This window comes from Cyprinus carpio, chromosome A4 (genome assembly GCF_018340385.1).
Source record: "Cyprinus carpio isolate SPL01 chromosome A4, ASM1834038v1, whole genome shotgun sequence".
Taxonomy (NCBI): Eukaryota; Metazoa; Chordata; class Actinopteri; order Cypriniformes; family Cyprinidae; genus Cyprinus; species Cyprinus carpio.
The window spans coordinates 28,172,673-28,184,955 of record NC_056575.1 but is presented as its reverse complement, the minus strand read 5'-3'; the positions used below and the strand labels follow the sequence as shown (position 1 = coordinate 28,184,955).

Sequence of the window (12,283 nt, the reverse complement as noted above, 5' to 3'; positions counted from 1 at the left end):
GGATAAACTGATACCTTTTGGTGTCATGACTTACTTTTGATAAAAACAAAGATTTATTATTTTATGTTCGTTTGGCAATTTATTTGTTGTATACCATTTAAATTTGCTTATTGAAAGAACAACAGCAGCAGCAGCAGTATGGTGTAACATTTATTTGAAACATGTATTTGGTACTTGTTACCTTATATCTTTACTCTTTAATTTTTTTTCATGGATTTGGAAAACTTGTCTCGGATGTTTGTCTGCATCGCCTTTTGCATAACTCCGGGTTGTCGACACCAAGCTTCATTGCAATTTTTTTCTAGAAAGTCTCTCCGCGAGCGATTGTACAGGCTCAGATATATTTGTGCCAGCTCAGCAATTTGACATTCCAGTGTATTCAGGAGATGTTCTATAGTCGGACCTCCGAAGAATGAGATACGAACCGGGAAAAAAAATGGCACGTCAAAGAAGGTGGAGTTTCAGAACACGCTCACCGACTGTGTAACTGCCACGGAACAATGGAAGCTTAAAGGTGTTTAGGAGCCAAAACAAACTCCCCCAGAAAGTTTGCTTTGGTGAGCTGTTTCGAACTGCCGAAACAAACTCAAAACGAACTTCGTTTCGACCTTATTTTGTTTGAAATGACATCATATGAGTTCATTCTTCAATTATGTTTGAAGTATATCGGGGCCTTGATGCCCTATTGTACAACTTCACAAATAACATAATAACATATAACATCCAAGGGAGTCCCTCTTCACAGTCACAGTCAAGTTTGACACGGTAGGATCTCAAAAGTGACTTCAGGGTTTGGTGGAATCTTTCTAACGCCCCCTGACTCTGAAGATGATAAGAACTTGAGATGTTATGAGTTACTTTAAGTTGTTGCAGGACTTTAGAGAAGTATTGAAACATGAATTTCAAGCCTTGATGAGTCTTATCTTGATTTCATGTCTTGTTACCACAGTAACCAGAAGTTGTTAGTTTGAAAATAGTTCACTTAACTCTTAACATATAGTTTCTTCTAATATTTTATACCAGGGATGTCTAATTCAGTTCCTGGAGGGTCACAACACTCTGCAGAGTTTAGCTTCAACTCTAATTTAGCACACCTCAGTCAAGGTCTTCTTTACTTGCAAACTAAAGGTAGGTTTGCTGCAGGTTGGAGCTTAACTGTGCAGCACGGTGATCCTCAAGGAGCTGAGTTTGACACGCCTTTTTTTCCCGAAAAAAAAGGCAAATTTAGCAATTATTGACTTCTATTCTACTGTTGCTTTTAAGCAGGTATTAACTTGTATTTATCTCTTTTCACCCAAGATCTGAAAGAAGAGAGTGAAGAACTGAATGAAATACAAGATAAAGATCAGTTTAAGAAACACAATTTCGTAACTGGACAAAAATCATACAGTCGCTCACAGATTGACACGACACAGAATTTGACACAAAGACCTAAAAATACTGGAACTAGATGTCATTTCACCTGCCAACAATGTGGAAAGAGTTTTGATCAACAAGGAAAACTTCAAGTCCACATGAGTATTCACACCGGAGAAAAGCCTTACAGCTGCCAACAGTGTGGAAAGAGTTTCCCTAAAAAGGAAAAACTTAAAAGGCACATGATAGTTCACACTAAAGAGAAGCCTTTCACCTGCCCTCAATGTGGAAAGAGTTTTACACATAAAAACACTCTTAAAGTCCACATAAGAATTCACACAGGAGAGAAACCTTTCACCTGCCAACAGTGTGGAAAGAGTTTCATTCTAAAAAGTTACCTTAAAAGGCACATGATAATTCACACAGGAGAGAAGTCTTACCTCTGCCATCAGTGTGGAAAGAGTTTCAGTGAAAAAGGAATCCTTAGAAGGCACATGAGGATTCACACAGGAGAGAAGCCTTACAAATGCCCTCAGTGTGGAAAAGGTTTTACCCGCAAAGGAAGCTTTAACAGGCACATTAGAATTCACACTGGAGAGAAACCGTTCACCTGCCCTAAATGTGGAAAGAGTTTCACACTCAAAAACACTCTTAAAGACCACATAAGAATTCACACAGGAGAGAAACCTTTCTACTGCCAACAGTGTGGAAAGCGTTTCATTCAAAAAAGATACCTTAATGTCCACATGAGGATTCACACAGGATAGAAGTCTTTCCTCCGCCATCAGTGTGGAAAGAATTTCAGTGAACATGGAAACCTTAAAGTCAATATGAAGATTCACACAGGAGAGAGGCTTTTCACCTGCCAACAGTGTGGAAATAGTTTCAATGAAAAAGTTAGCCTTAAAACGCACGTGAGGGATTCATACCGGAGAGAAGCATTGTGTGAAAGAACTTCTCAACAAAACTAAACCTTAGCCATCACGTGAACAGTTACACTAGTGAGAAGCTGTTTACATTTGATTAGTGTGGAAAAAACTTCAGAAATAAAGTAACCCTTAATGAGGCTTCACACTGGAGTGAGACCTTTCAAGTGTCTTCAGTTTGAAATGTGTATCACAAAGAGAAGCTGTTCACATGCAAACTTTGTGGAAATGGTTTCATTGAAAAAGGAAGCCTTAGAAGGCACATGAGGATTCACACCGGCGAGAAGCCTTACACATGCCCTCAGTGTGGAAAGAGTTTTACTCAAGGAGGAAGCTTTAACACTCACAAGAGAGTTCACACTGGAGAGAAGCTGTTTACATGTAAACTGTGTGGAAATAGTTTCACACAGCAAGCAAGCTTTAACAGGCACATGAAAATTCACACCAGAGAGAAGCATTAAGCATTTATGTAGCAAGAAGAGCAGGGTCTCAAGGAAGGAGATCCGGAAGGATAAAAGAAGGAGTGATGACAAGAGAGGACAGGCCTAGACTTCATGTTGTGCTTTAATATGTTTATTATGCGGCAGTCATCTGTGAGGGGCTGCCGCTTTACTTTTTATTTTGTTGTTTGTTTATTTTATAATTAAAGTTGTGTGAATGTTCACCGGTTCCCACGGCTCTCGGCCTTGCTCTGCTTGCTACATGTATATTGTCAGTATGCGATTTAACATTTTGGAGCGAATCAGACACTGAAGATTTGATCAGAATTGTGTTGAAACAAGGCAAAGAACCACAAAAAGTCTCAAGTTTCAAGTTTACTTTATTTATATAGCACATTTAAAACCACCACAAGACTGACCGAAGTGCTTCTCAAAAGAAACAGCATCATAAGAGTAGCAAGAACACACAAAACAGACTAAAAAAAATAACCAGAACAGGGCTCCAAACTGCGACTAAAACAGTCGCATTTGCGACCATAAATATTAATTTGCGAGTGACGTTTTTGTTGAGGTCGCCACTGGCGACTACCCGCCGAAAGCTCCTCAGGATTTAACCGCTAAAAAAGTTTTCTCAGGCGGATGATTTGCTTCATTCTAGTAGCGCCCCGTCTGTGATAAAACGAACTCGGGCCGAAGGTTAATTCACACAACTACACCGAGTGTGGACCTGCCGCGTGTACAACAGCTTTCAGTCGAGATCGGCCCATAGAGAAAAAGCCGTCTGTCAGCCAGAAGTGTTTTGTAGAGTCGGCGCGGCTCTGGCCCATTATCTTCTCACCGATGCCGAGACTGAACCGACAGAGACGCATTTCAGCCAGAATCAGCCCGAGTGTTATTGTTATCTGGGTATATATTTACATGTTATAACTTAAACATTTGAATCTAATGCCTTTTTTCCTAATTGTTTTGCGATCAAATCTTTTGTAATGTTCACGTATTAAACTGAGACGATGCGCATTAAAGTTTTAGTGGAAAAAGAGAGTTTCAGACAGTCCTCATCTCTGCCGCACATCAGTGCTGCCGCACACAGTCTGATAAACGCAGCTCCGCTGTGCAGCGAGAGAGAAATGACGGAGACGTAAGAAGGGAAAGTGCAGAAATACAGTGTCTATTTCGTGCAGAACTTGAACAAACTAGAACAGGTAAAGCTGTCAGCTGTGTGGATATTGGCAATATCATTAACAATCCTCGTTTACTAATATGGCTTCTTACAAGATCTTGGTCTGTGTTCTTTAAATGCGTGAACTTCATTATTTGAAGTGCAACTAACGTCCAGTAATCGCAAAAAGCTCTGTGCTTTGTCACTTTTTAATAAAAAGTACCAGCTTTAAAATTATTCTGAATTCATAACTAAATTCAAACAATACAGTTTTGGCGCTCCTTAATGCGGCAGGCACGGTCGCTTTAGCGCCTCAGTTCAAGGGCAAGTGAACCCATTTAATCTTTCTCTTTACTAATATAGTACATAATGAACATGAATTAACATCAAAAGGTAGGCTATTTTATAAGAGATCCTAGAGTACAACTTACTGAAATGTCTCATGTAGGAGGAGCCCAAGCTACACTCAGTGGCCAAGTGATGCTTATGCTCCATGATACTGGTACAGATTCTGTGTAATGAACAATTCTTTGTGACTGTAGATTTCAAGCTGGAATTAGACATTTAGTTCCAACTTTAAGTGAACCTTGGTTCCCAGGTCATCTACAAGATGGATTAAAATGCTGATAAAGTCAAGAAAAGATGAGACAAAAACACAGGACAGTATGATTGAAATGTTTAAATGTAAATAAATAAATAATAATAATCGTAAAATAAATAAAACACGTTTATTCTGTGGCACCTAAAAAAATTATTTGGCTCCTAAGTTTTTTTCTTATAGGAGCCAATGGCTCCTTACTCGGTTTTTTTGTTTGGAGCCCTGCAGAATTAAATAAAACATAAATAGAAAATATAATAAGCAAGAATATAAAACCTAATAGGCCACTGAAAACAGATGGGTTTTTAAAGGACACCTAAAAATGGTCAGACTAGGGGGTCATTCGGATCTCCACTGGCAAGTCATTCCAGAAGTGAGGACCAATCACAGAGAAAGCACGGTCACCTCTACACTTAAGTCTGGAATGTGGAATTAAAAGAAGGTTCTGGTCAGATCTTAGGATTCTCGAGGGAATGTATTGATGCAGCAATTCAGATCGGTAGCTGGGTGCTTGATTGTGTAAAGATTTAAAAACAAACAATAAGATTTAAAAATGTATTCTAAATTGAACAGGCAACCAATGAAGGGCCTTTAAAAGCGGAGTGGACTGATCCATTTTTTATTTTTAAAGAAATCTAGAGGCAGCATTTTGGACCAGTTGAAGACGGGCAATCTGAGCTTTAGAAATGCCACACTGTAAGGAGTTACAGTAATCAAGACGTGACGTAATAAAAGCTAGCACCGTCTTATCAGTGAGGAAATTAATTTTTTCAAGTATACTTAGTTGATGAAAACTGGACCTAATCACAGGTGAAATTTGTTTATCTAATTTTGAATAAGTCATCTAAAATAACCCCTAATTCCGTACCTGTGAAGACCTAAAAGCCGATAGGGATCCCGGGTCAAAATTTAAATGCTTTCATATTTTCTGAAGGGCCAAAAACAATTACTTCAGTTTTCTCCTCATTTAAGGATAACGTTTTTTGGGATAACCATGATTTAACCTCATCTAGACAAGATAAAAGAGCAGTCATGGCCAGTGGATCATTTTTCCTAAAAGCTAAATAGATTTGAGTATCATCAGTAAACGACACTCCATGTTTTCTAAAAATAGATCCCAGAGGTAGAATATATAATGAAAATAAGGAGGGGGACAAAATAGAGCCTTGCGGAAGGCCACAGGGGAGAGAAGCAGTGGAAGATAAAAATTCTCCTAGCCTAAGCACATATTTCCTGTCAGATAAAAATGACTGGAACCACTTCAGAACTGTGCCAGAGAGACCCACCCAAGATTTCAGTCCATTGATTAATACAGAATGGTTAATAGTGTCGAAAGCAGCTGATAAATCTATGAGAACGAGGACCACAGAGTCACCTATATCATCAACTAAAAAGATGTAGTTTAATACTCTCAAAAGAGCAGATTCAGTATTGTGGGCAGCCTCAAAACCAGATTGAAAGTGCTCAAACAGATTATTTAAAGCAAGGAAAATGGAAGTTGGAAAAACAAAATCTTTTTAAATCTTTTCCAAAACCTTGGAGATAAATGGTAAAATAGAGATAAGGCAATAGTTTTTTAAAACTGACAGATCGAAGTGTAGCAACTTCAAGATGAGCAGAAACCACCCCAGTTGAAAGACATTCACTGCGACACTAGGGTTGACGCAGTGAGGAAAATTTCCCACCGGTTAATCGAAGTGTGATCGACGTGTGATGATCAATGTGGGGATACCGGTATATCCCCACTTCCTCGCTTTTAAATAGCTTATAAATGCATGCACGTTATACATTCACTTTTGGATTAGCGGCAATTGGCTATTCGGCATCAATTGGACAAAAAAAAAAAAAAGCTCATTGATATGAAATACAGGCCTTTTATCACCATAACGATTAAAAATACCACCATGTAAAGGCTAAAAAAACTGATAGACAACTAAGAAACCAAACAAATAAGAACCATAGAACGTTTACTGCTTAGCCAATATTAGAACGTTTTTAAAATGAATAACAAAACAAAATAGGCCTAAATAAATAACACAATGTTTAAATGAGATAAAATCATATAAATAAGAAACGAATATAATATAAAAACGTTAACTTACTAAATAAAAACACAACAAATTGGCATTTATTAACAGTGCTTGCAGAGTTTTTTTTCTTTTGGGCTGCGGCTCGACGTCGGCTTCCTCATCTCTTCCCCCACCTTCTCTCACATGACGCTTTCACACCGATTACCAACCAAGCATCAACCATCTTGGTCTCTTCAACATTCGTGTCGTAGTCACTCTGGTAGCGCGGGTCCAGGAATATTGTCTTGCTCATAAGCTGCCGGCTTGCTTCTGGCAGAGCTTCATATTTTTGTCTAAAGGCGGTCACACACCGGATGAGAAGCGCTGCGCCGCGTCTAGGACATCTCGAGGTATCGCACACCGGACGCGCACATTCAATACGCACAAGCTCAATTTCCAGCTAATTTAATATAAAACTAGGCAGATGGCGCTCTGTGGCACGGCAGGAATTCGAACAGCGTCCTGAGTCGTAAAGGACACTAGAACTGGTCCGACCGAATCAACAATTTGCTTTAAAAACCTAGGGTGGATAACATCACATGAAGAAGAGGATGGTTTCAAATTGGCAATAGAGTCAGTGAGTGACTGAAGATGCAGACAACTGTGGGGGGAGAGGCAGCTCAATAGGGGGAATATGAGTTACCAGTCCTAGTTTAACTACTTTTTCCTTAAAAAACCTCAAGAAGCTTTCACAAAGAGCAACAGACATAGTATTGACCGGGGATTAACAACAGAATTGATAATAGAAAACAAGACTTTAGGTCTTGACTGATTATGTAGTATTAAATTTGTAAAATAGGTTGCCTTAGCCGCTTTGGTGGCTCTCTGAAAAACTAATAAACTGTCTTTATCAACTGAAGCCAGGGAGGCGCCAGCACCTGTCAAGGGGTGCACGAGCATCAGTTAATCCAGAGACATTCCTTTGAGGATTTATGAATATGAGTTAGCAAATCTTTAGCCATCCACTAGGGGGCAATATGACTCCCACTGCTAGTCCACAGTTAGAGCAGAGTTGGCTTGAGTATCAGTCACGCTTATTGACAGTGTAAGATGATTAACAGTTAGCCATGTCAGAAATCCAACTACGGATTGGCATGTTGTTATAAACTGGTTATATATCTGTGTTTCAGTATAATTACGCACGCTATACCAGGGGTCTTTTTAGGTGGGTTTCAGCCCCCCATCTGTCATCTTAACGAGATGCTTGTGCTGCTTCCTCAAAGTTTTTCATTCTCTTGTGTTTAAGTCTTGACAGTTTAAACACTAAAGTAATTTTAAGCACAAGGCATCTTAATGCAGTAAGATGTGGGGGGGGGCATGAAATAAAAGATTAAAAACCCCTGCTTTATTGGACCAGTCTCATGCAATACATTGAGCCAGGCGCTATTTAACAGACTCAGATGTTTGTCCGCATCCAGGTCTGCTAACAGGGAGTCCAGGAATAGATGAGAACAGGACTTACAGTAGGTAGACATCCAAAATGGGTAATACCGCCGCGGCGTTAACTGCAAATCAGTCGCGTGTTAAAATCATTCGCGAAACTACCGCCAGGTGGCGCAAAGGGACGGTTTGCGAACTGAATGTAATTGTAAAATGAAAGGAAGACGTTAAACAACAATAACATTATAATATACATTATAACATCCTTAAAAGCCATTAAAAAATAGAATAGTCTTAGGCTACAGTCTACTCATCCATCAAAAAAAAAAAAAAAAAACCCTTTACACAAAGGCTCTTATGCATGCTATTGTTTTTAAACAGTCATTATATATATATATATATATATATATATATATATATATATATATATATATAATATATATATATATATATATATATATATATATATATATATAAATACGGATTAAAATATTTCATTTCAGTTCATTCTTGGTTAAAAAAAAATAATAATAATAATAATCTTCAGGTTCCATTTGCAGAGCGAAATGAGAACGGTCCAGCATTTACAAATAATTCTTATTAACTCTGTTATTATTCTTGATTTTTTCAAACTGCTAACACTTTGCATTTTTGAATTATGCCTTTACTGTGTGACCAAAAATTGTGAATTGTGACTTTGATCGCGCTGGTGCCTCATGCGCACATATTCATTGGAAACAGCAGCAGTTCACCGAGCCATGCGGCGCAAGCAGCGGGCCACTTTGGCATATTTTTGCTAATTATGATTTTTTTTCAGTCGATACTGAAACACGTGTGAAATCCAAAGCCGATTTTACCTTATGAATAAGAGTTTAGCTTCAAATGGGCAACATGTTTGGATTTGTCCCGAATGAGAGAGATAAGCCCAACCTTACATTATGTGTCGCTTTAAATTATTTTAATTATATTTTTTTGTTGTTGTTTATAAGCCTATATTATTATATAGCCTGCTGCAATTATATTTATCCATTAGAATTATATATTTGTAATTCTTGTTCTGTTCTGATCATTTCTTTTACATTTAAAGGATTTGTTGTAAAGTGAAGGGAACTAAAAATGTCCTGTTGGTAGATTAGACTATAGCATTATTAGGCCTGCCGTTATTATTTCTAAATGTAATAAAATGCAACTCTCACAAATGTAATTTATTTTTTAGCATGTTTTCGTGTATGTTTTTATCCAGCTTTATTTTTTTCATTGCATCTAAAAATGACTTTGTGCATCACATTCACTTCGTGAACAAAACAAATATAACTTCAGATCTGCCTCCTGTGATGCTCAGCTGTGGACGATTCCAAAATGTTTGATATAAAGGTTGCTGTCACATTTTATACAGGAATTGTTCATTAAAAAAAAATTATTTAAATTAATTATATTGTTAGTTTTATGCTAACATGCAATCAAGTCTTCGGATACTATATAAGATACTAGTTCATTTAGGCTAGCATGCACTGTGACATTTTACCGTTTCAACTTATAAACTTCTTAAGATTTTAAAGTCAGTTTAATAGTATTGAAATTCAAGTTGAATCTAGTATAAAAAAGGTTTTAATTGCTTAAATTATTTCTATGAATTAATAAGTTAGCATGACTTTTTCATCATAGCATTTTTTACGAGCTGTATTCGTTTTCTGAAACCAGGCACCCACTTTTTTCTTTTTTAAATCTATGAATCGCTCGCATATCTCCTACAACCTACAAATAAGGGATAATAGAGGTTCTTTCTTTAATTATTTATTTATAATGTTTATTCTTGAAGAAAATAAGTATTTATTCTTTAATAAAATAAGGGATCCAAATATTTGTAATGTACAATAATATAGGCCTATCTGCCTGCAGTTAAAAAGATATATTTGTTTTGATTCATCCATTTATGTAGGCTACAATTAGCCTATTCTAAAAATAAAAATAAAAATAAATAATGTCATAAAAAATGCCATCGGACTGAATAAATTTTACCATTGTAGAATTGGGGTAGTAATTTAGGAGGTGAAAATACAGTGAAATTACAAATGGCATGGGATTTCAAAGCATGACAACTGAAGGTCTGTGAACGTTTCTATGATGCAATTTATTTTAAACAATGGCACTTAAAGTTTTCAACTGAAATATTACTTTTTCAACCATATAGCCTGTGAATAAATAAATAAAATGCATACTTTTCAGTGAAAGAACACTGAGAGTGTAGGTTGCTTCTGGTGTTTGGATTTGTACTTCAATATAATGAGATCCAAGTTTAAGAATAGCCTACACTGGGTTTTTTTTTTTTACTCTCTATTTAACAGCATTAACTTACAATGAAATACGTCTTCCTCCAGGCAGACTGAATGTTTTCCTGTCTTGCTACATGTTGGGTTAGTTTGCGCGAGTCCCGCTCGCTGTGAAGCGGAAGCAGCTGACGGAGGATTCCGCTTGGTCTTAAAGCCTTCCGCAAACGCCTACGTTCACAAATAACAATGATTTTTGGCAAAAATAATGATAAATTCTCAATTGATAACATGTTATTATTTTGGTCTAGTGAAAATAATAATATGGGCTGCGGGAAAATAATGAATAAAAAGAGTAAGGCTGCTGTGAGTGCAGGCATGTTTCAATCCAGTAACAACACACCGTTCCTCACAGCCAAAAAACAGTCCGAGTTCAGTTCAGCTGGAGGGGGTTGGGGGGTAGTTCTGTATAACTTGTGGGGGTCGAGATAAAGGTGTGAATCTCTTGCTCTTTCATATGGACAGTCTTATGAGGGTTTCAAACTTGCAGAACAGGTTTTAGGACAACTTTAAAGAAAGGTTTGATCCACTTCAAATGTTGACTATATAGCGCAATAAAGTTTGTTAGTTATTATAACTTAACTTCAGAGGAAGTTGCCTTAAATTAAAAAAAAAAAAAAAAAAAAAAAAACTGTTGCATTAGGGGGCAGTGTCATGGACGGAGGGACAGAGCAAGTGTAGGCCTAAATCAGTTTTCTAGTCTATATTTTTCATCTCGTTATGCCGCTGGTTTAGGTTATGTATTTATTTTTATTTCTTATATCAATTATTTGTAAATATAGCAGACACTGTCTAACTGTGTCTACACTGGACGGCCTTGTTCATATTGGGCGAAACATCTCTCACTCGGCAGCAGAGTATGTGAGAGTGGAGCAGCAACAATTTCCCTCCGCGCTCCGAGCATTTAATAATAAGCATTTAATAATAAGCTCCGCGTTCATTGATACCAGAAACACTGCTCCGCCTTCACTCCGTGGCTAAAGTTGAAATGTTATGTTCATATAATAGCTTATAAAAATAAAATTAAAATAAATAAATAAATGAATTAAATTACAGGAGAGTTTCAAAGGGAATTAGGCTATTGTGTGCAAACTTTTTGTACCAAACGCCAAACTAATAAAATTGTCAGCATTAAAAGGTATAATTGCTGCTTTCTGCTGTGCAAATTTTGTTTGTAATGAAAATAACAGTTTACATTTTCGTCAGTTATTTTATCTACAGATCGATGCATTTGTTACAGATTTCTGCTCATTCAAAACCAGATACAGATGAAGTACTGTAAGATTACATTTGTTTGAATGCATTATTGCGACAGCGATTACGTGTGAATGTGCTGTATCTGTTTAAATCATGCTTTAACCCGAAAATAATCAGTAAAAGGAAGGCAAACTACTTGAGAACTAGCCTGTAACGCTCGACTATTGCCGTCATTATAATCTTCTGATCGGAGAGATGTGTATCAAGCTATAGCTATGTTTATCATGTGAATTCTTGCTAAATATGCAGTTATATTATGGGCTGTTGGCATGAATTGTACTCGTGATGGAGCGGTGCTGGAGCGAGTGAAAACCACGACGCTCCGACTTTTAAAAAATCCTCTCCTCTTCAGTCAGAATCACTCCGCTCCGCTCATACTCTGCTCGACAGCGTGTCTCAAACGTGCGGAGAGGGTTGAGCCCAATCATTCTCAAAACATAAAATATTTATTTTATTTCAACTTTCGTTTTTGTGTTTCAGAGGAAAAATCAGTGTTCTCTCCATTACAGACCGTTCTGAAAGAGGAATTTATGCAAACGCTATAAAATTCTTTAAAAACTTTAACAGAGATGTCTAGAGAGTATTTAATAGGTCTGCTTCCCACGTAAGATTTTTCTAGTTACTAGTCGTTCATTTGTCATTATTCAACTAATCGCAAGTTTATATTAAATTTACAACTATAATCCATAATGAGCCTTAATATATTCCACGCTCAAGAATATGCATTAAGTTTGTCACAAAGCACAGGCAGAAGTAGCCTAATAATTACGA

The 12,283-nt window shown here is 37.1% G+C and overlaps 1 protein-coding gene across 1 annotated transcript; it reads left to right on the top strand.

Annotated features, from left to right (window-relative positions):
* Window positions 1–242: 242 nt before the first annotated feature.
* LOC122141691 (gastrula zinc finger protein XlCGF57.1-like) lies at window positions 243–2,804 on the top strand. Its single transcript, XM_042749657.1, has 2 exons — window positions 243–557; window positions 1,300–2,804. Exon 2 carries the CDS (start codon window positions 1,515–1,517, stop codon window positions 2,121–2,123), a length of 609 nt encoding a protein of 202 aa, XP_042605591.1. The 5' UTR covers window positions 243–557; window positions 1,300–1,514; the 3' UTR covers window positions 2,124–2,804.
* Window positions 2,805–12,283: the final 9,479 nt, after the last annotated feature.